At 42.1% G+C, this 24070-nt stretch overlaps 1 protein-coding gene across 1 annotated transcript in view; it reads right to left on the minus strand.

Moving 5' to 3' along the window:
* The window catches only part of MCTP1 (multiple C2 and transmembrane domain containing 1), a 1082102-nt gene that overhangs the window by 638386 nt on the left and 419646 nt on the right, over nucleotides 1-24070 (minus strand). The window contains exons 6-7 of the mRNA XM_040342284.1: nucleotides 14567-14626; nucleotides 4261-4290 (exon numbers count right to left, since the gene is read on the minus strand). Of these exons, the coding sequence (XP_040198218.1) occupies nucleotides 4261-4290; nucleotides 14567-14626 (90 nt within the window). The remainder of the gene's footprint in view (nucleotides 1-4260; nucleotides 4291-14566; nucleotides 14627-24070) is intronic.

Consider the following 24070-nt stretch of genomic DNA (forward strand, 5'->3'; position numbering starts at 1 on the left):
GTATCTGTAGCTGCTGACTTTTACAATTTTGTTTACAGGGTGAAGAACCTATTTAAAGTTGTATTTTAAATTTAATACCATAAAACTTTTTATTAAAATCCTTACCCCAGCAGTTTACAACTTCCAATGCTGCTGGCTCCTGATCTTTTAGTGCTGCGTCTCTGAACTTCTGGTCTTCATATGAAAACAGTTAATACTGGACAGTGTAGTCTCCAGACAATCTGTTAGCTTGGAGGAGGGAAGAGTAGGTGAGTGCCTTGCCATCTTAGGCCACAGGGTTGTGTTATTCTATTGATGCACATAGTCCTATGAGGACTATGGGAATAACATACTCAACTTTAAAGGTATATGGCTGCACTTTGCAGGCTTTGTTATTTTTTACATTTTGATAAAAGTAACAGGTCACTTTAAAACCCTTTACAAAAGACTTAAAGGGATTGAGCTTTCTAGTATAAAAAACAAGTTCCATCAGACTGGATGTTATAGAAATAGTAAAAAAAAATCTTCACTTTTAAAGCCAAGGTGAGCTGCATGAGTTAAAAGTGCACTGCTGCTTCTGTTATTTCAGCGAAATAATACTTCTGATGAAGACAGGAAAGACATTTCATTTCAATGATTGCTTTTTCAAGTTGTGTATCACTATGTCAGAATTGTTTGCATACTGTATTTTTTTTAAATAATTCATAGTGCTAGCTAATTCCAAAACAGATCTACCCAGAATTATTAATTGTGGTTGAATGGCAAAGTTTGCCTCCCTGATATAAAGAAGAATTACGACAAAAAAAAGATCACACGAAAACAAATTTCAATTGATTCTTGGGATTTGCAAATATTGTAGAACCCACTTAAAGCGGGGGTTCCGCGGGTTTAATTTTTATTTTTTTTTAGTTTTCTGGCGCTCTTACCTTGTGTAGGTAAAAGCTCATCTGTCCCAGTCCTTCAGCCCGCTGCAGTGGTAATCGCGATAAAACGATCTTTTATAAAATCCTAAGATGGACGTTACCATCTTTACTGTGGGCACTGTGAAGCCCTGCTCGTTCTTCTTCCGGGATGCGGCGAATCCTGACACGCTGGCGAAGTCACATGACCCGCCAGACGTCACGTGACCCGCGAGATTTCGACACAGCGCGTCTCCTGGAATTCTCAGGAGACGCTCCCAGGAGGGAGCGCTGATGGGGGATATTTGAAAACCACGCCCACTCCCGCGGAGAATAACGAGTGACAGCTCACAAAAGGGCCTTGTTTAAGGTAAGGAGGCCGATTAAAAAAATTAAATAAACAAACACATTGTGTACCATGGCAGACGTTTTTAACAAGCAGAACTTGTAAATTGGGGTGAACCACCGCTTTAAGTTTACTATTTTGTAGCTTTTGTTTTCCATTACTTGTAAAACAATATAAAAAATAACCCCACACCCCTATGCCCACCAGCCTGGTACCCTGAGACCACAGGCTGGTGCCTTCATAGCCATGCAACTATTGATTGTGTTACAACCTGCTTTATACCCACTATATCACCAGACTACGACACTGCCAGGCTACGCAGCATCTTGAATGTAACAACATTAAAGTAGATGAATGACCAGTCACAAAATTCTTGTCTAATCTTTAACATTTTAATGTAATGTCATGTTCAGTTTTTTGAACTGTGTATCTTTCAATAAAATAACACCTGCCAACCTGCCATGCAGGTCCGTGTTTGGTTCTTCTTATTACGTAACTGTCCTTGTCTCCCAAATGCTTTCCTAGATCGTCACCCAGTCACATGCACAAAAAAATGCAGATGGGTACAATTCCCTGACAAAAGTCATCCAGTTATATCTGCCCTATATATAGAAGTTTTTTTGAAGATCTTTGAGGATAAGTACACAAGGACAAGTGTTCTAAACTTTGGACATCAGTATGAAATATACAGACTTTCCAAATTAAAATCACAGAAGCCATAAGGAATCAGACAATGTTGGCTTTAATTGTATATAGTGGAAGTTCTTTGCTGCCAGTGAAGTGTCATTTAGGTGTATGCTCATCCTTGTGGAGTGTGATGTTTAATTAAAACTGCTTACTGTCAAATGAGGTCAGTGCGTCTCGTGCAGCTTGACATCTGAGATGGGACAAGATAAACCTGACATTCTATCCTACCTAAAACTGTAATGTGATGTTACAATCCAATGGCATTATTTTGCCAGAAGCTGAATTGTGTAATGTATTCTTATACGTATGTTGGCCATACACGCTTCAATTTTATTATCCAGTCTATGAGGGCTTTATTTAAATCTGCAATCACTTCCCTTCCAATCAAATTAGACTTAAAGCGGAGCTCCACGCTCACCCCCCCCCAAAAAAAATCCAAATTAAGAAACTACAAATACTGTAGCTGCTGACTTTTAATATAAGTACACTTACCTGTCGAGGAAGCCCACGATTTCCCAACCCAAATCCAATTCTTCAATCGGCTTCAGATATCTTAAAGTGATGGTAAAGTCTTGTTTTTTTTTTTCTATTAAAATAGCAAACATGTTAAACTTACCTCCTCTATGCAGTGGTTTTGCACAGAGCCGTCACTTCTCGGGTCCCTGGCTGGAGCTCCTGGCCCCTCCCTCCTGTTGAGTGGCCTCCCCAGCAAGCACCTTGCTATGGAGGCACCCGAGTCGAGCCGCAGCTTTGTTTGTCCATTCAGACACAGAGCCACGGCCCAGCCCCACCCCCCTTTCTCTCATCATTGGCTCACTGAGTTTGATTGAAAACAGCGAGATAATGATGCCACTGCTGTATCCCAGCCAATCAGAAGGGTGAGTCCTGGACAACTGAGGCATTCGTGGACATCCCTGGATAGAGATGGGGCTCAGGTAAGTATAAGGAGGCTAAGGGGAGCTGCTGCAAACAGAAGGCATTTTATCTTAATGCATATAATGCATTAAGATGAAAAACCTTCTGACTACAACTCCTTTGAGTAAGAGAAACTGGCAGTGAAGCCTTGCGAGCCTCACAGCACTTTGTGAATGGTCCCTATGATGATTTCCAGAAGGCTATGGAGAAAGAGGAAAAGAAGGGAGGCCAAACTCCCGGCTCAGAGGGCTGCGGAGCATCTGACCAGAAGTGGGAGTGGGTACCTGTCAAAACCAGGCACCCCCACCAAAAAAAGTGACAAAATGACAAATGTGACAGTAGGGGGGGGGATGCAAACAAGCAGAACTTCCCCTTTTGGGTAAAGTTTCACTTTAATTTAGATAGGATTTGATCAATTTGAGTCGATTGGCTAGGGCAGAATATTTTTTTACTTTTTGCATCGATCAACAGCAACTCTGTACATTAACAGAATTGTACATCGATCAGATTATGAGATTACATAGTGGAAACAAAGGTCTGATCGATAATTTACTGTAAGTTATGATCATATCTTAACCATTGACTGAAATCTACTTTCCAATTTGTGTCATACTGATCGAATGGGTTGTTGACAATAGATCTATCATTCATATTGGAAGAGATAGAATATAAAATAAATTGTGTATGGCCATCATTATTTCTTGGGGATTGGCAATGGTAATATTTTTCTGTTGCTCTGAGGCAAATAAGAAACTTGCTCACATGTACCTACCCAAAACTAAAGCGTCGGCTTTTGGTACACCTTTAAATAATTGGGACAGGTCTGGATTCAAGCTGAACCTTAGGAACCTATGTACCTGGAGTACTATCATTTTAAAATTATTTATTTTAAATCTTTTCAAGGACATGGATAGGATCACAGGATGCATAGTTACAATAATTGACATAGTGTGTGGTACAAAAATATAAAACAATCAGCCATTGCTCTTAGTAGGAGATTTTGAGAGTAACACATTTTAATGCTGTTTTTAGTACTTTTAATATGAACCATGTTTTCGGAAAAGTAACCAAGCAGTGTATATAGACAACCTCTTTTAATTGCTATACAGCCTACATTAGTGATTTCACGGAGTGATAAAGGGAGAAAACTATGCATAACACACTGATCAAATAATGACCGTAACTTATTTTTAAAGCCATGCCATTAATGCTCGGTAGGTTAAGATGTGTGAATATGCTTGTAGTAATGCTATAAATTGTTGTGGATATACAGTATGTACATGCAATAGTAATGGCTGGCAATCGGGAAGAACAATCATGCAATGACACTAACACAAGTGCAAGCATGCTTTATTAGGTTGCAACCAAGAACATCACAACATAGTACAACATAACACTTTCCACAACTGATAGAGACAGCGGTCCCATTCTTACCGACTCAGATGATTTGAGCATAGATAAAGGCTGTGAAAAATGTTAACGTGTTACTTAGGCTTGTTACAATGTTACTGTCAGATACAAATCTCACAACATGTTTCCTGTGTCATGATACAAGCAAGATGTGCTGTTTTCAATGATGTTTTTTTTAGCAAGAATCAGTTTAGTGCTGGTTAAATGGAAAGGTCATTTTCTCCTCTAAGGTTTCCCAGGGCCTTGTCTTAGTGTTATAAATCAACTATGAACGTAGGGCTAGTTTAACACTTAATTCTATGAATCAGCTATAACTGTCTGGCTAAAAAAAAAAAAAAAAGGCTGACTGTAAAGAAGAGAGCACATTTAGACCTACAGTGCCTTGAAAAAGTATTAATACACCTTGAAATTTTCCACATTCTGTCATGTTACAACCAAAAACGTAAATGTATTTTATTGGGATTTTATGTGATAGACCAACACAAAGTGACACATAATTGTGAAGTCAAAGGAAAATGATAAACGGTTTTTAATTGTTTTTACAAATAAATATCTGAAAATTGTGGCGTGCATTTGTATTCAGCCCCCTTTACTCTGATACCCCTAACTAAAATCTAGTGGAACCAATTTCCTTCAGAAGTATCCCAATTAGTAAATAGAGTCCACCTGTGTGTATTTAATCTCAGTATAAATACAGCTGTTCTGTGAAGTCCTCAGAGGTTTGTTAGAGAACATTAGAGAACAAACAGCATAATGAAGGCCAAGGAGCACACCAGACAAGTCAGGGATAAAGTTGTGGAAAAGTTTAAAGCAGGGGTTAGGTTATAAAAAAATATCCCAAGCTTTGAACATCTCAGGGAGCACTGTTCAATCTATCATCCAAAAATGGAAAGAGTATGGCACAACTGCAAACCTACCAAGACATGCCCGTCCACCTAAACTGACAAGCCGAGCAAGCAGAGCATTCATCAGAGAAGCAGCCAAGAGGCCCATGGTAACTCCGGAGGAGCTGCAGGGATCCACAGCTCAGGTGGGAGAATCTATCCACAGGACAACTATTAGTCATAAATTTGGCTTTTATGGAGGAGTGGCAAGAAGAAAGTAATTGTTGAAGGAAAGCCATAAGAAGTCCCATTTGCAGTTTGCGAGAAGCAATGGGGGGGGGGGGGGGGGGCACACCGCAAACAGGTAGAAGAAAGTGCTCTGGTCAGCTGAGACCAAAATTGAACTTTTTGGCCTAAAAGCAAAACAGTATGGCCCAGATTCTCAAAGAAGCGCCTATCTTTAGGCGGGCGTAGCGTATCTCAGATACACTACGCCGCCGTAACTTAGAGCGGCAGGTCCCGTATTCAGAAAGAACTTGCGCTCTAAATTACGGCGGCGTAGTGTAAATGGGCCGGCGTAAGCCCGCCTAATTCAAACTAGGCTGGTAGGGGGTGTGTTGTACGTAAATGATTGGTGACCCCACGTAAATGACGCGCTTTACGAACGTATCAAGTTGAATTTTCAAAGTAAATTACGCCCGCTCAATGCTTAGTCAACATGAACGTAACCTACGCCCAGCCCCATTCACGGACTACTTACGCAAACAACGTAAAATACGATGCTGTTTGTACGTTTCCGACGTCCATACCTAACATGACTTACCCCCATGGCTTTATGAGGGGTAACTTTACGCCGGTCCGACGCCTTATGTAAAACGACGTATCTCGATACGCCAGGCGCACGTACGTTCGTGAATCGGCGTATCTAGCTCATTTGCATATTCAACGCGGAAATATATGGAAGCGCCCCTAGCGGGCAGCGTAAATATGCACCCCAAGATACGACGGCGTAAGAGACTTACGCCGCTCATATCTAGGCAACAGTGAGGCGTATCTGATTCTATGAATCAGGCGCAGAGATGCGATGCCTCACACTCAGAGTTACAACGGCGTATCTGGAGATACGCCGTCGGAACTCCTTTGTGAATCCGGGCCTATGTGTGGGGCAGAAAACTAACACTGTACATCACGATGAACACACCATCCTTAAGCAGGGACAGGGAAGCTGGTCCGAGTTGATGGGAAGATGGATGGAGCCAAATATAGGGCGATCTTAGAAAAAAACCTGTTAGAGAGTGCAAAAGACTGAGACTGGGGCGGAAGTTCACCTTCCAGCAGGACAACGACCTTAAACATTCAGCCAGAGCTACGATGGAATGGTTTAGATTAAAGCATATTCATGTTTTAGAATGGCCCAATTAAAATCCAGACCTAAATCAAATTGAGAATCTGTGGCAAGACTTGAAAATTGCTGTTCACAAATGCTCTCCATCCAATTTGACAGAGCTTGAGCTATTTTTCAAAGAAGAATGGGCAAAAATGTTCACTCTCTAGATGTGTAAAGCTGGTAGAGACATACCCAAAAGACATACCCAAAAGGTGGTTCTACAAAGTATTGAATACAAATGCACATCACACTTTCACATATTTATTTGTAAAACATTTGGAGAACCATTTATCATTTTCCTTCCACTTCACAATTATGTGGCACTTTGTGTTGGTCTATCACTTAAAATCCCAATAAAATAGATTTATATTATTTGGTTGTAACATGACAAAATGTGAAAAATTTCAAGGGGTATTAATACTTTTTCAAGGCACTGTATCTGATCTGACGTTGTGATTTAACACATATTAATGTGTCTTACATTCATTTTAGTGGACCACCAACTTACTACAAAGGACCCAAAATGTATTTTCTAACACAGTGCACTACCTTGTGCTGGAGGTGGGTTGATGTAGAGCATTCAAAATTATCAGCACCGTAACACTTTGTACCATGGGCCCTTAGTACTTACCCATTGTGCCCAATCGGAGGAAGAGGGATGATGGCCCAACAATCTTCAGCATTCAACATTCCTGAATATGCTTGGTAACTGATCCACTACTGAGCATGGAGCTATTTTTAAAAACCTCATTAGTCTAGACACCATTTTGAATTGTTAAGAGTTGTTTTACTGGTATGAATTAATTTTACTGTCTGTCTGTCTCTCTGTCTGCTATCTATCTATTTATCTATCAATCTATCTACAGGTGGTCCCCAGGTTACAAACAAGACAGGGTCTGTAGGTTTGTTCTTAAGTTTAATCTGTTTGTAATTTGGAACAGGTACATTTTTTAAGTGTAGCTCCAGCCAAAAAATCTATTTTTAAGTTTTTTGGATAGCATAGGGAAGGGTTATCACCCCTGTAATGTTTATTTTGCTGTCTGTGTCCCTGTTTAGAAGATTTCACCTCACTTTCTGTCCCAATGACAATTGGATTTAAAAAATGGTGGGTTGTTGTGGAAACAAGTCTTGGTGATAAAGACTCAGTGGAGGTACATTTTTCCCATAATAACTCTTAGGCCTCGTACACACGACCGAGGAACCGAGGACACATCGTTTTCCTCGACAAATTCCTTGTTAGGCTTGTCGAGAAACTCGACAAGCTTGCTTTGCGTACACACGCTCAAGACAAAATATCCTCAATCTCAAACGCGGTAACGTACAACACATACAATGGCAGGGGAAGTTCGATTCCACTGGCACAACCCTTGGGGCTGCTTTTGCTAATCTCATGTTACTGCGTGTTAAGTAAAAGTTTGGTAAGAGACGATTTGCATTTTTCAGTCTGTTACAGCGTGAAAAATGTGTTATCTCCATTACAAATGCTACTTTTACTCTCGTCTCATACTTTATTCTGAGCGGGGGTTTCTTAGCATACACACGCTCGAGTTTCTCATCGAAAACCAGCCCGACGAGGAACACGACGAGGAAATTAAGACTCCCGTCGAGGAAAAAGAGAACTTGTTCTCTTTTTTTCTCGTCAAGTTACTCAACAGTTTCCTCAATGGAAAACGTACACACGACCGTTTTCCTCAGCAAAAAAGCTCCTCCACCAAGTTTCTTGATGGATTCTGTCGAGTTTCTCGGTCGTGTGTACGAGGCCTTACAGGAGAAAATTTCCCTTCCTAGGGGTAGATTTCCTTTCACTTCCTGTTATCTCCCTCCGTTTCTAAGGAGGAGTCGTTTGTAAGTTAAATGTTTGTAACTAGGGGACTGCCTGTATCTGTCAAAAAAATATCCACAAAGCTAAGCAAAGTTAAAGCGGTAGTAAATTCCGCTTTTAAACTTGTACTTACAGGTAAGCCTATAATAAGTGTAGCATTACCCCCAGTGGAGCTGCTGGATGTTTGGGCGGCATATTACCTTATGGCTCCTCCGAACTCCTAGGGGTGAATGATGTGTATTGCAAATAGTATAAGTAAAGGAATGTCCACGACAGGTGCTCTTTGCTGTGCTCTTTTTTACCCAGCCGGGTAAAAACAATAAACTTGTGGTGAGGAAAGTAAAGTTGAAGAAGAAGGAAGAACTGCAGATTCAGGTGTAATGATAGGGAAACAGTCCTGCTCCCAAACGTAACACTTCTCTGCGCCACTCCGTCCGGAGTGGGTTTAGTGTACCCGGACAGGCCTCTCTCACTGACCTGCCAGCCAGAGTATCACTCGGACAATTGTAGGATAAAGTCTCTGCCACAGACCCTCCTTGGTGAACTTGAACTTGAGGAAAAGTCTCTGCCACAGGCCCTCTCTAGATTGAATTCTTGGAGATATCTCTCCTTAGATGAGTTACGCCTGGGTCTCCTTCAACTTGTCGCCCAGGTACCGACTGATAGGTGATCAATCCCTCAGTGTCCGGCTACCTCGACCCCCGGTGGTTTGTCCAGGCCCTTTTGGACATCCAGTCTCTCAATGGTGCTCCTCAGACTGACTCCCCACCGAACAGCGTTACAGCTTGGGATCCTCAAAGGTGGGAACCCAGTCACTCACTGGGTCCCCGTCGCTGTTCAAATGCTCCGGGCCAGCATGGCCTCGGAACCAGGAACACTGCGTGGCACGCATGCCCCGGCCAGGTAGGCCATAACGCCGGGGCTCCGTGATGTGACCACCCTAAAGGTGGGTGTCACACTGGACGAAGAAGACCCAGAACCAATGGCGTCTTCCCCATAAATACCCCTCCCCAGCATACACAGCGAGGTTAAACCCTCCTGATTGGCTGCTGGGAAAGAGCACCCAAACCTCGACTCCACTGCTGCCACCTGCAGCACAGGGGCTGGAAGAACACCCCAGTACAGCAGAATAAGCCCACAGTACAGCCAAGCTGAGACTGAGACCATGTTTTGCGCTTAACAATCTGGATCAGAGTCCAACTACACTCTGATCGACCCTTAAATCTAACTAGCACCGGTACCATAAGTACACAGGCACTACATAAGGCTTAACTGTATGTACACATACTAACTCCTAAACTTGTGGTGTTTAGGAGATATTCACACTGCATACAGCCAGTGCCATCACTGGCACCCAGAAGGAAGACAGGGGAAGATAGAAGCCCTTTTAGCAATGACAGCCCACGCTGGAGGGCTTCCTTCTAAGGTATTTCATAGTGTGCTAAGATGCAATGCATCTTAGCACATTATGCCATTGCCTTGCAGGAGATTTTTTTTTTTTTAAAGACCGCAGTTTACTACTGCTTTGAGACAAACACGCTGCCAATGTGTGAGGCTCTGATTAGACACTAAAATATTAATTTAAAAAAAACACTGTGAAACTGTATCAGCATATACAGAACATTTGCAAATATTACCCTTGCAAATGCTTTTAATGTTTTTTTCTGATATTTAAAGTGGTTCTAAACACTAATAGTTGTTTAGTCATTTTCTGCATTAAGGTGAAAAACCTTGCACGTCCTGTTACCACCCCCTCAACACTCTTGGCCCTTTACTGAACCAGCACTGTACCCAGTTGCAGGTATCCTCCCCCCTCTTCCTGGTCTCACAGACTTGCTGATAGCAGCAGGGGCCAACCCGCACTATGAGGGGGAGGGGCCAACCCACACTATGATGGCGATTTACTAAAGGCAAATATACTGTGCACTGCAAGTGCATCTAAAGTGTATTTATCTGAGGGGAAGCTCTGAAATGAGTGGAAGCTTTGCTGATTTCTATCATCCAATCATGTACAAGCAAAAATGCATTTTTTTTATTTTCCTCGCATGTGATTTAGTATTCTTTGCAAAGTGAAACTTTACCTCATTTACTAAGCTTTGGCGCAAGTGCACTCGCAGTGCGCAGTATATTTGCCTTTAGTAAATCAACTCCACTGTGTCTATGGGCGCACACAGCCCGGCTCAAGAGCGAGCAAGCTTGTTATGGGGGCATACACAGAAGAGGTGGAGTAGAAAGCGCTGGCGTGAAACTTCAGAAGAGGAGATAAATGTCCGCCCTGTGTAAAATCATTGCACAGAGCAGGTAAGTATAAACCTCTTTATTATTAAAATTTTAAAAATGTGACTTTACAATCACTTTAAGTTGTTTTTCACAAGTCAAGTGAAAATATTAATTCTATTGTTGCCAAATTGAATGTAATTAGAATGTGTAGCTATATATACAGTGGGCAAAATATTTATCTTATTCCCTGCAGATTTTGTAAGTTTGCCAACTTACAAAGAAATAAGGGTCTATAATTGTTATCATAGGTGTATTTCAAATGATAGAGACAGAATATCAACCAACAATCCAAACAAAAACACATGATACAAATGTTAAAAATAAAGAGTTGCAGTTCAGTGAGTAAAATACGTTTTTGATCCCCTACCTACACCAATCCACAGAATCTTTCTTCCATTCAAACCTTGCTGTCATCGGCAAGACCAAAGAGCTGTCAAAGGACGTCAGGGACAAGACAGGATTGTAGACCTGCACAAGGCTGGAATGGGCTACAAGACTATCAGCAAGACAAGAAGCTTGGTGAGAAGGAGACAAATGTTGGAGCGATTATTCGCAAATGGAAGAAATGCAAAAAAAAAACATGAATTGCCCTCAGTCCGGATCTTCATACAAGATTTTGCCTCATGGGTTAAGGATGATCATGAGAAAAGTGAGAGATCAGCCCAGAACTACAAGGGAGGAGTTTGTGAATGATCGCAAAGCAGTTGGTACCACAGTCACCAAACAAACTATTGGTAACACAATATGCCGCCATGGAATGAAATCCTGCAAGGAGGCACATGTACAGTCCCATCTGAAGTTTGCAGATGAACATCTAAATGACGGAGAGAAAGTACTGTGGTCAGATGAGACCAAAATTGTGCTCTTTGGCATTAACTTAGAGAAGGAAAAATACTGACTATGACCCTAAAAACACCCTCCCTACAGTCAAGCACAAAGGTGGAAACATTATGTTTTGGGGCTGTTTCTCTGCTAAAGGTACAGGCTGACTTTGAGGGGCCAATGGATGGGGCCATGTATTGTAAAATCTTGGATGAGAACCTTCCTCCCTCAGCCAGAACACTGAAGATGGGTTGTGGATGGGTCTTCCAGCATGACAATGACCCAAAACACACCGCCAAGGCAACAAAAGAGTTGAACAAGAAGAAGCACATTAAGGTCAGGGGGTCACTCTCCAGACCCTAATCCTATAGAAAATGTATGGTGTGTGTTGCGTTTGTGATGTATATATATATATATATATATATGATATTATTTCCATCAGACTTATATTAGAAATAATGGGCCAGATTCACAAAGCAGATACGACGGCGTATCTCCTGATACGCCGTCGTATCTGTTGTTCTATCTATGCGACTGATTCATAGAATCAGTTACGCATAGATAGCCATAAGATCCGACATGTGTAATAGTTTTACACTGTCGGATCTTAGGATGCAGTACCACGGCCGCCGCTGGGGGGAGTTTGCGTCGTAATCCAGCGTCAGGTATGCAAATTAGGAGTTCCGGCGATCCACTAAGCTTTTTCCCGTCGTTACGTCGCCGCGAGTGTTAGTTTTCCGTCGCAAAGATAGGGCACCTTTAACAAAGTGGAAAATGACTCCACCATGTTAAAGTATGCCCGTCTTTCCCGCGTTGCTTTTGAATTATTTTTAAATTTTTTAATTTTCCCGGGGGTAACTCTTTTTTCACGTTGCGATTCACAAAACGTTGGCGCGTCGTAATTTCGCGCAAAGCACGTCGGGAAATTTGCGACGGGAGCATGCGCAGTACGTCCGACGCGGGAGCGCGCCTAATTTAAATGGTACCCGCCCCATTTGAATTGGCCCGCCTTGCGCCGGACGGATTTACGATACACCGCCGCAAATTTCCAGGTAAGTGCTTTGTGGATCGGGCACTTAGGGCGGTGTAACGTAAATCGGTTACGTTACGCTGCGCCCGCTGTACGTGAATCTGGCCCAATCTGTTTAGATAGGAACAGAAATCAGAAACAGAGTTTGTTTGAGGATACTTGGCAAACAAGTACCTTCTTATCAATTACACAAGCTGTCCTCAAACAATCGGAACTTCGATACTATTGTTGCATTTCAGATGATTGTTGTTCTGTAACAATGGAAAACAATAGCTTGGCTTTTCTGACATATATAGCCTATGGCATGTATGATAACATAGTGCCATCTTGAGGTAGAATTTGAGAATATCTCTCTAATTAAAACACACATATTGGGAAAGGGGCCACACCCATGTGGGGATGGTACATTTTCCTGATAAAAGGTTGTGAGGCATAAGCTGATGGAGGACTCCATAATTACTTAAATTGGTTGTAAAGACAGAAGGTTTTTTATCTTAATACATTCTATGTATTAAGATAAAAAGCCTTCTGTGTGTAGCAGCCGCCCCAGCACCCCCTAATACTTACCTAAACCCCATCTCTGTCTAGCGATGTCCACTAGGCCCTAAGTCATCCCTCCTGATTGGCTGAGACACAGCAGCAATGCCATTTTCTTCCGCTGCTGTCAATCAAAGAAGAGAGAGGGGTTGGGCCGAACTGCAGCTCTGTGTTTGAATGGACACATGGAGCTGCAGCTCGGCCTGTAAGCTGCTCGCTGTGGGGGAACTCTACAGGAGGAAGGGGCCAGGAACAGCAAAGTGAGACCCGAGCAGAGGAGGATCCGGGCTGACCTGTGCAAATCCACTGCATTTCTGCTGTTTACAGACCATAGGCTGCTTACCTGCTAGGAAGTAGGTAGCATGTTATAGGTTCAGTGGAACCTCAGATTGCCAGTAACCTGGTTAACAAGCGTTTGCAAAACGAGCACTGTATTTTAAAAAACCTGACTCGGTTTGCGAGTGTTGTCTTGCACAACTATCAGGATTCAAGCCAAAGTGGTGTGCAATACCGTGTTTGGCCTGAGGTGGGGGGGCGCCGGAGCTGAGCAGAGCTGAACGGCGACGTTCATAAATGCTTGGAAATCGCGGAAATACTCAATTTCCAAGGTCTTCCGAGTTCAGCCAAGGTGTCCTCGGTCCTTTCCGAGTGTTTTTTACGAGGCTTTCCGGCGCCCCCCGTCTCTAGCCACATGTGGTATTGCATGCCATTGAAGTCAATGCGGAACAAATTATTTTCGTTTCCATTGACTTTAATTGGGAAAATCGCTTTGATATGCAAGTACTTGTGATTACGAGCATTCTCCTGGAACAGATATGCTCATAATCCAAGGTTCCACTGTATATCTTTCAGTCTTGTATTGTATTCCTATAATTGCGCATGTAAAGCATTTTGTATAGTAAAAGAACATTTATACACTGCGGAGGTCTGGACTTCCTTGCTTATACCACAAAGTAACCTTACTAGATAGACTGAAGCAAAACGTGGAGGGAGATGAAACTTTGAGTTGCCAAGCGACAGCCAAGAAACCTTAAAGCGGTTGTAAACCCCATTCATGAAATTTAACCCAGGCACATATATCTGTAGTGTTTACTTATATCTCTCCAAAGCTCTAAGTGCCTTTTCTTTCTGCTGCTCCATTCCTCTGTTATCAGCAGAGTCACTTCTGACAAGTTCTCTGACACACGAGATAACAGCAGCTGGAAATTTTTGTCCAGGAGGGAGCTTAGAGATAGGTAAGCAGCGTGTTTGTCTATTCAGAGTACAGCTCTGCATGTTCCTTCGTTCTTCTGCCTATGTGGAGAGGGTGTGTCCCTTTCCTCCAATTAGCTCTCACACAGTGTAAGCCCAGACTCCACACCCACTGCTGGAAGAAGATATAAGATTTCTAACATGATCTGTACTTTGCAAAGAGTGTAGAAAGGGAAAGACAGCAGATATACATGTAAGACTTACAGTATGTAGGGAGGTTTGTTTCATCTTTGTGTATCATCTGAGGCTGTTTACTTCACTGAGTATAGAAGAGGGTTTACATCCTCTAAGGATTTAGAGAAGATCTGTAAAGAGTGGACCAAAATCCCTCCTAAGATGTGTGCAAACCTGGTAAACAACTACAAGAAACGTCTTACCTCTGTGCTTGCCAAGGTGCTTGCCAGGGTTTCTCCACCAAGCAGTGAGCCATGCTTTGCCTGGAGATCAAATACTTGTTTTACTCACTGAACTGCAGCAAAATGTATAAAAAAAATCTAGGTCTTTGATCGATATGCGGTCTCTATCATTTAAAGTACACCTATGATAAACAGTTTAACCCTTCATTTCTTTGTACGTGGGCAAACTTACAAAATCTGCAGGGGATCAAATAATAATTTTAGCCATTGTACATGTAATTGTATGTATTATTTGGGGAAATATAAGCAGTATTGGGTGCAACATATTTTAGAAAAATGTATTCCTAACAGAAAACAGGACATCTGTGCAGCACACCACCACCTACACTGTGTGCAATGGTGCACTGAGGTGTGTTGTAGCACTGGTGTGTTATGTATGTGCATAAGGTGGCATTCAAAATGAATAGCAAAGCACATTGAGTTGCAGAAAAGCATGTGGTACTCTATGTTAGAGAAAGGGACCTCTGTGCACAGACCCTCACACTGTGATAACTCTCAGAAATGTATAACAGGTGACGCCAGTCAAAGCTGAAAACTAAGTATGAAGATGCACACAGTGAACACACCAGTCCACCAGCACATTATTTCCATTTTGTGAAAAATGTAATAGTAACTGCAACTTAAATTCATGCATGCCAGGCCAGCATTAAATGGTCTTTAAAATTTGAGTTGTATGGATTACTAAAAAAATCAGATAATGATAAACTGAATGGACTTTATGATGTTAGTACAAAGCTGTGTTTACTTTATATAACTAGTAGATCACCTGCTAACCAGAGTTGCTCTTTAATCTTTGGACATTTTTTAACAGATACATTTTCATACCACAACTGATGCAGAACAGTATACAATATAACAATATAATACACAGTGTGTGGCAGGGACACTTTTTATTGTGATTATTGTATAACCACATCAATACCGGTGACTTGTCCTCAATGTTCCCCTATGGGGGAAGTTCCTCCACTGACTGCGCAGGCGCAAACTTCCCGACGGAAATCCCCGAACCTCGCCCGGCATCCAGGCTCATTCTTTAACATCCCCGTGGATTGGATGTTAAAAAAAGAGCCAGGAGGCCGAGCGAGCGAAGCGAGCCGTCCGAGCGCAGCGAGGACGTGAGGCCGACTGGCCACTTTCCTCTAAGTCCACGTCGCCCTGGATGCCGGCCGCCGTTCGGGGATTTCCGTCAGCAAGTTTGCACCTGCGCAGTGCTTGAAGGAACTTTCCCGATGGCTGGAACCATCTCTGCGCATCAGTTCGCGCATGCGCTGGAACTTCCGTGATACATGGAACCAGCACGGCAGATCACCGGCACCCTTCCTTCCCAGACCAATTTTCAGCTTTAAGCGTTCTCGCAATTTCAATGACAATTGCGCAGTCATGCAACGCTGTACCCAAATTAAATTCTTATCATTTTAATCACACAAATAGAGCTCTCTTTTGGTGGTATTTATTCACGACTCTGTTTATTTATCTTTTGTGATATAAGCGGAAAAAGAGCAGAATTTTGGAAAAAAAACAATATTTTCTTCTTTCTATTTTAAAAGAAATCCAATACAATCGAATTTTGTCATAAATTTAAGCCAAAATAAATTCTCCTATATGTTTTTGGTAAAAAAATCTCTTTAAGTGTATAATAATTGGTTTGTGTGATCACGGACAGATGTACGCAGATGATCATGTACAGATGTGAGCAGGTAATTACGGACAGATGTGTGCAGATGATCATTGGGACATGTGATTTTACTGTTACATATGTGGGGGACATGTGTGGGGACATGTGTTTTGGGGACACTATTTAGGGACATTGTGTGTTAACATTGTGTGGGGACACTGGGCCGGTGATCAGTGTGTAAAAAGCTGTAAAAAACAGCTCATACTCACTGATCACCGGCTGGCTGCAGCGATCTACTCTCTTCTCCTCACTGATAACTTCTGTGTGAGGAGAGGAGAGCTGATCGCCTAGCAACCGGCTCTCTATTTACATCACATGATGGCTGTGATTGGACACAGCCATCATGTGGTCAGGTGGGACAATCACAGAGTCTTCCTGCTGATTGGATATGCGCCATGTCCAGGTGACATGAGCACATCGGGATAGCGCTGCTGCACGGGCAAGCGCGATCCCCCTCCTTCTGAGGGGCGTTCCTGAACGTCCACTCAAAAGGAGAGAGCGCCCACCTGTTCGTATATGTACAGTGGCCGGATGGGAAGTAGTTAAACATACAGTAGTTTGCTCTTATGAACCAACTTGGTTCATAACAGTGGATTTTGCTATTTAATCTTTATTATACATACATTTACATTCCTGTGTTATGTATAGTATTACAGGACTGCAAAAGTGTGATGACAACTCAAATCCAGGTACCTATGCTGCTAGCATTTAGCAAATACAGAACTTTGTTAATTTTACATCTGTCTGGAGTTTAGCTTTAACTATTCATTTCTAGTTGTACAATGACAGCATATTGGTGTACTTGAAAAAGTATTCATACCCCTTGAAATCTTCCGCAATTTGTCATGATACAACCAAAAACATAAATGGGCCACATAATTGTGAAGTGGAAGGAAAATTATATTTGGTTTTAATTTTTTTTTTACAAATAAATATGTGAAACCTGTGGCGTGCATTTGTATTCAGCCCCCTTTACTCTGATACCCCTAACTAAAATCTAGTGGAATCAATTGCCTTCAGAAATCCACATGTGTGTCATTTAATCTCAGTATAAATACAGCTGTTCTGTAAAGCCCTCAGAGGTTTTCTAGCAAACCTTAGTGAACAAACAGCATCATAAAGGCCAAGGAACACACCAGACAGGTCAGGGATAAAGTTGTAGAGAAGTTTAAAGCAGGATTAGGTTATAAAAAAATATCCCAAGCTTTGAACATCTCACGGAGCACTGTTCAATCCATCATCCAAAAATGGAAAGAGTATGGCACAACTGCAAACCTACCAAGACATGGCCGTCCACCTAAACTGACAGGCCAGGCAAGGAAAGCATTAATCAGAGACGCAGCCAAGAGGCCCATGGTAACTCTGGAGGAGCTGCAGAGATCCAAAGCTCAGGTGGAAGAATCTGTTCACAGGACAACTATTAGTCGTGCATTCCACAAATCTGGCCTTTATGGAAGAGTGGCAAGAAGAAAGCCATTGTTAAAAAGTAAGCCATAAGAAGTCCAATTTGTGGTTTGTGAGAAGCCATGTGGGGGACACAACAAACATATGGAAGAAGGTGCTCTGGTCAGATGAGACCAAAACTGAATTTTCTGGCCTAAAAGCAAAAACACTATTAGGTAGATTCAGAGAGAGTTAGGCCGGCGTATAAGTAGATACGCCGACCTAACTCAGAATCTGCGCAGACCTATGTTTAAGTGTATTCTCAAACAGAGAATCCCCATTGGTCAGAATCCGGCTTCCCTGAAGTCTCAAAAACAGTAAACTGGCCCTTTGCTTGAAAAGTATGGAGACCCCTGGTTTAGATCAAAGCATATTCATGTGTTAGAATGGCCCAGTCAAAGTCCAGGCCTAAAGCCAATTAAGAATCTGTGGCAAGACTTGAAAATTTCTGTTCACAGACGCTCTCCATCCAATCTGACAAAGCTTGAGCTTTTTGCGAAGAAGAATAGGGAAAAATGTCACTCTCTAGATGGAAAGCTGGTAGAGACATCCCCAAAAAGACTTGCAGCTGTAATTGGAGCGAAAGGTGGTTCTACAAAGTATTGACTCAGGGGGGCTGAGTACAAATGCACACCACACTTTTCCCATATTTATTTGTAAAAAAAAAATGAAAAACATTTATTATTTTCCCTCCACTTCACATGTGCCACTTTGTGTTGGTCTATCACATAAAATCCCAATAAAATACAATTACGTTTTTGGTTGTAACATGACAAAAAATTTGAAAATGTCAAGGGGTATGAATACTTTTTCAAGGCACTGTAAGTTAATAGAAGAGTTTACCAATAACTGACTACCATCCACACTTACTACTTATTCAGACAGGTGGATGAAATTCTTATTTTTTAAATAACAAACATGTCTCTACGTATCTGCTCTGTGCAATGGAATTTCACAGAGTGCCTACAAATCGCCTCTTCTTAGGTCTCCCACCAGCGCTCCTGGCCCCTCCTCTCTATTCAGTGCCCTCGGCCCTGCCTCCCGCTCCCTCGTCAATAGAGTTGATTGACAGGAGCCAATGGCTCCTGCTGTTGTCATTCTGCCCAATGAGGAGGGAGACAGCGGTGAATAAGGGGGAGCTGGGGAGATCCTGGAGCAGAGAATGTTTTTTAAACAACCCTGAGGCTTTAGAACCACTTTAAGTAGGATCCTGCTAGCAGTAAGATCCTGCATATAAAGTTGCTTGTAAGCTGTATGCATGTAAAATTTGTGGAATACACATATAGGGCCAGATTGAGGTAGAGCGGCGTATGTTTAAGCGGGCGTAGCGCAGCTCATATGCGCTACGCTGACGTAAAATAGAGAGGCAAGTACAGTATTCACAAAGCACTTGCTCCCTAAGTTACGTCGGCGTAGCATAAATGGGCCTAATTCAAAGTAGCAAGGCAGTGGGCGTGTAGTATTATAATGAAGCGTGACCCTTCGGCTCAATGCTTTCGACGTGAACGTAACCTACGCCCAGCCCCATTCACGTACGACTTACGTAAAATCCGACGGCAGTTCCGACGTCTATACCCTACACGACTTAGACCAACTATTTGGTGGTTTATCTTTACGCCGGACGTACGCCTTACGTAAACAGCGTAGCTTACTGCGACGGGCGCAAGTACGTTCGTGAATCGGCGTATCTAGCTCATTTACATATTCGATGTGTAAATCAACGGAAAAGCACCCCTAGCGGCCAGCGTAAATATGCACCCAAGATACGACGGCGTAGAAGACTTACGTCGGTCGTATCTTGCCAAAATTCAGGCGTATCTCATTTAAAGAATCAGCGCATAGATACGACGGCGCTCATTTTGACTTATGACGGCGTATCGGTAGATACGTCGGCGTAAGTCTTTGTGAATCCGGGCCATAGTGGATACAATTGGCCGCCTCTGCTGTTCAAGGCCAACATGTAAATATCAACCCTGTGTAGGCGCCAACTCCCCCGATTAGACATTATTGATATTTACATGTTGGCCCTGAATGATCATTCATGAAGTGGCAGCGCATTTGCAGAATGCCCTGGGCTGAGTATGAATGACTGAAGGCACTGTAATTTTGTAACTTTGGGAAATGCCAGCAAAAATTTGGATATGCCAGTAAATTTCAATCTGGTGGGTTGGCAACACTGCTGGCATTGGACATTTACATGCACATGTGTATGCACATTTTTTTCTATATACAGTAAAACCTTGGATTGCGAATAAGACGGTTTACGAGAGTTTCGCAATAACAGCGTTTTTTTTTAACCTCCCTGGCGGTATTCCCGAGTCTGGCTCGGGGTGAATTTTTCATACCAAAAGCGGTTAACCCCGAGCCAGACTCGGGATCGCATTGCAGGATACAGGGAAAGTTACTTACCTTGTCCCTGGATCCTGCGATGTGTCCCCGCTGTGTGTGCGAGCTGTCATCTCGCTCGATTCACAATGGTGACTGCAGAATGCGAGCTCCGTTCCCTGCGAGCGGCGCGACGCATGACTGCACAGTTCGGCAGCAAATAAAAAAAAAAAAAATACAGTATAGTGTAATCTTACAGATTACAGTACTGTATCAAATAATTACACATCCCCTTTGTCCCTAGTGGTCTGTCCAGTGTCCTGCATGTAGTTTTATATTAAAAAAAATGTTCTTTCTGCCTGGAAACTGGAGATTGTCCATAGCAACCAAAAAGTGTCAGTTTTTGTCAAAAGTGGTTTTAGACCAGCTAGAAAAATTAGAATCACTTGCAGAATTGAGCGATAGCGATTTGTGAGAAAATTTGTCATCAAACACTGAAAGTAATGACAGTGACAATTCTGCAACTGAGCAAATTTCAGTGTTTTTGATTTACTAACATTATTTAATTTTTTTTTTTATTATTATTATTATTATTATATTATTAGTTATTTATTATATTATTATTTATGATTTGGTGTTTTAAACTTTATCATACCCGGGGTGTCTACTAGACTCTTGTTTGGACAGATTTAAGTGAGTTATTCCTAAGAATTACAGGCCTACAATATAAAACGCCAAATTTCCATGCAAAATAATGGTGACTCGTTTTGCGAGTGTTGTCTCACAAGACACGCAGGATTCACACCTCTGGGATGTGCAGTACCGCATGTGGCCAGAGGTACGGGGGCACCAGTGACGCTCAGAGACAGTGCTTTCAAACCAAATGTTTGAGCGCCTCAGAGCGTCACTGACACTGGACTAAATTATCTGAGTTTCCATTGATGGGGAAGCTCGCTTTGATATATGAGTGCTTTGGATTACAAGCATGCTTCTGGAACAGATTATGCTCGTAATCCAAGGTACTACTGCATACATAAGCACAAACAAGCACAAATTATGGCCCTGGATTCAGTTGTGTCATTTTATTTTACATTGCTGAACACAGCACAACATTACACTACAGGGTTCAGCTGTGTGAATTGGCACTATACAGTGGGGATTGAAAGCTTGGGCACCCCAGGTAAAAAATTGTATTAGTGTGCATAATGAAGCCAAGGAAAGATGGAAAAATCTCCAAAAGGCATCAAATTACAGATTAGACATTCTTATAATATGTCAAAAAAAGTAAAATTTTATTTCCATCATTTACACTTTCAAAATTACAGAAAACAAAAAAATGGCGTCTGCAAAAGTTTAAGCACCCTGCAGAATTTATAGCATGCACTGCCCCCTTTGCAAAGCTGAGACCTGCCAGTGTCATGGATTGTTCTCAATCATTGTCTGGGAAGCCAAGGTGATGTCAATCTCAAAGGTTTTAAATGCCCAGACTCATCTGACCTTGCCCCAACAATCAGCACCCTGGGTTCTTCTAAGCAGTTGTCTAGAAAACTGAAACTGAAAATAGTTGACGCTCACAAAGCTGGAGAAGGCTATAAGAAGATAGCAAAGCGTTTTCAGATGTCAATATCCTCTGTTCGGAATGTAATTAACCACTTGCCGTCGCCGCACCGTCATATTACGTCCACAAGGTGGCTCTCCTAGGCGAGACCACGTAAATGGACGTCCTGCCTTTTAGCCGCCACTAGGGGCGCACGCGCGCCGCCGGAGGGGCGCGCGCGCGCCCCCCGCTCGCCCCCGACTCCCGTGCGTGTGCCCGGCGGGCGCGATCGCCGCCGGGCACACGCGATCGCTCGGTACAGAGCGGGGAACGGGAGCTGTGTGTGTAAACACACAGCTCTCGTTCCTGTCAGCAGGGGAAATGCTGATTTTCTGTTCATACAATGTATGAACAGAAGATCAGTGTTTCCCCTAGTGAGGCCACCCCCCCCCCCACAGTAAGAACACACCCAGGCATACTTAACCCCTTCCCCGCCCCCTAGTGTTAACCCCTTCACTGCCAGTGGCATTTTTATAGTAATCTAATGCATTTTTATAGCACTGATCGCTATAAAAATGCCAATGGTCCCAAAAATGTGTCAAAAATGTCCGAAGTGTCCGCCATAATGTCGCAATACCGGAAAAAAAATCGCTGATCGCCGCCATTACTAGTAAAAAAAAATATTAATAAAAATGCCATAAAAATACCCCCTATTTTGTAAACGCTATAACTTTTGCGCAAACCAATCAATAAACGCTTATTGCGATTTTTTTTTACGAAAAATATGTAGAAGAATACGTATCGGCCTAAACTGAGGAAAAAAAATGTTTTTTTATATATTTTTGGGGGATATTTATTACAGCAAAAAGTAAAGAATATTCATTTTTTTCAAAATTGTCGTTCTATTTTTGTTTATAGCGCAAAAAATAAAAAACGCAGAGGTGATCAAATACCACCAAAAGAAAGCTCTATTTGTGGGAAGAAAAGGACGCCAATTTTGTTTGGGAGCCACGTCGCACGACCGCGCAATTGTCTGTTAAAGCGACGCAGTCCCGAATCGCAAAAAGTACTCTGGTCTTTGGGCAGCAATATGGTCCGGGGGGTAAGTGGTTAAGAAATGGCAGTCATCAGGAACAGTGGAAGTTAAAGCAAGATCTGTAAGACCAAGAAAAATATCAGACAGAACAGCTCGCAGGATTGTGAGAAAAGCAATTCAAAACCCGCGTTTGACTGCACGATCCCTCCAGAAAGATCTGGCAGACACTGGAGTTGTGGTACACTATTCCACTATAAAGAAATACTTGTACAAATATGGTCTTCATGGAAGAGTCATCAGAAGAAAACAAAAATCAGCGTTTGAACTTTGCAAATGAACATATGGACAAGCCTGATGCATTTTGGAAACAAGTTCTGTGGACCGGTGAAGTTAAAATAGAACTTTTTGGCCGGATTGAGCAAAGGTATGTTTGGAGAAGAAAGGGCACAGAATTTAATGAAAATAACTTCTGTCCAACTGTTAAGCATGGGGTGGATCAATCATGCTTTGCGGTTGTATTGCAAAGACTCTTGGCTGTATACAAAAATTGATTACAAGCTGTGATACTTGCCAAAGGGGGCAGTACAAGATATTAACTCTGCAGGGTGCTCAAACTTTTGCACACGCCATTTTTTTGTTTTCTGTAATTTTGAAAGTGTAAATGATGGAAATAAAATCTAACTTTTTTTGACATATTATAAGAATGTCTAATCTGTAATTTGATGCCTTTTGGAGATTTTTCCATCTTTCCTTGGCTTCGTTATGCACATTAATACAAATTTTTACCTGGGGTGCCCAAACTTTCGATCCCCACTCTAGGTTTCAATACTGCTGTGTACCAATGCATATATCCCAACTGTCCCTGATTTCGAGGGATTATCCCTGATTTGGGACATCCCTCGTACCTCCTAATTTGTGCCTCATTTTGGTCTGATCCTAACAGTTATATATAAAATGCACTATTTATCTTTCAAAAAGTGTTTCCCAGTGCTAAACCTTTCATCCAATTTCTTGTGGGTTTAAATACGGTAATCTTTTTATATATATATATATATATATATATATATATATATATATATAATTTTACTTTTAACCACTTGTCTACTTGCCACTTTTACCTCCTTCCTGCCCAGGCCATTTTTCAGCTTTCATTGCTGTCGCATTTTAAATGACAATTGCGTGGTCATGCAACACTGTACCCATATGACATTTTTCGTAATTTTTTTCCTCACAAATAGAGCTTTCTTTTGGTGCTATTTAATCACCACAGTTTTTAAATTTGTTTGCTAAATAAATGAAAAAAGCCTGAAAATGTAAAAAAAAACTTTTTTCATGGTTTGTTACAAAATTTGCAAACAGGTAATTTTTCTGATGAGGCTGCACTGATTTGCACTGATGTGGCAGCACCAATGGGCACTGTTGGGACTGTACTGATAATCCAGACACTGA

Source organism: Rana temporaria, chromosome 1 (genome assembly GCF_905171775.1).
Source record: "Rana temporaria chromosome 1, aRanTem1.1, whole genome shotgun sequence".
In the NCBI taxonomy this organism is placed as follows: Eukaryota; Metazoa; Chordata; class Amphibia; order Anura; family Ranidae; genus Rana; species Rana temporaria.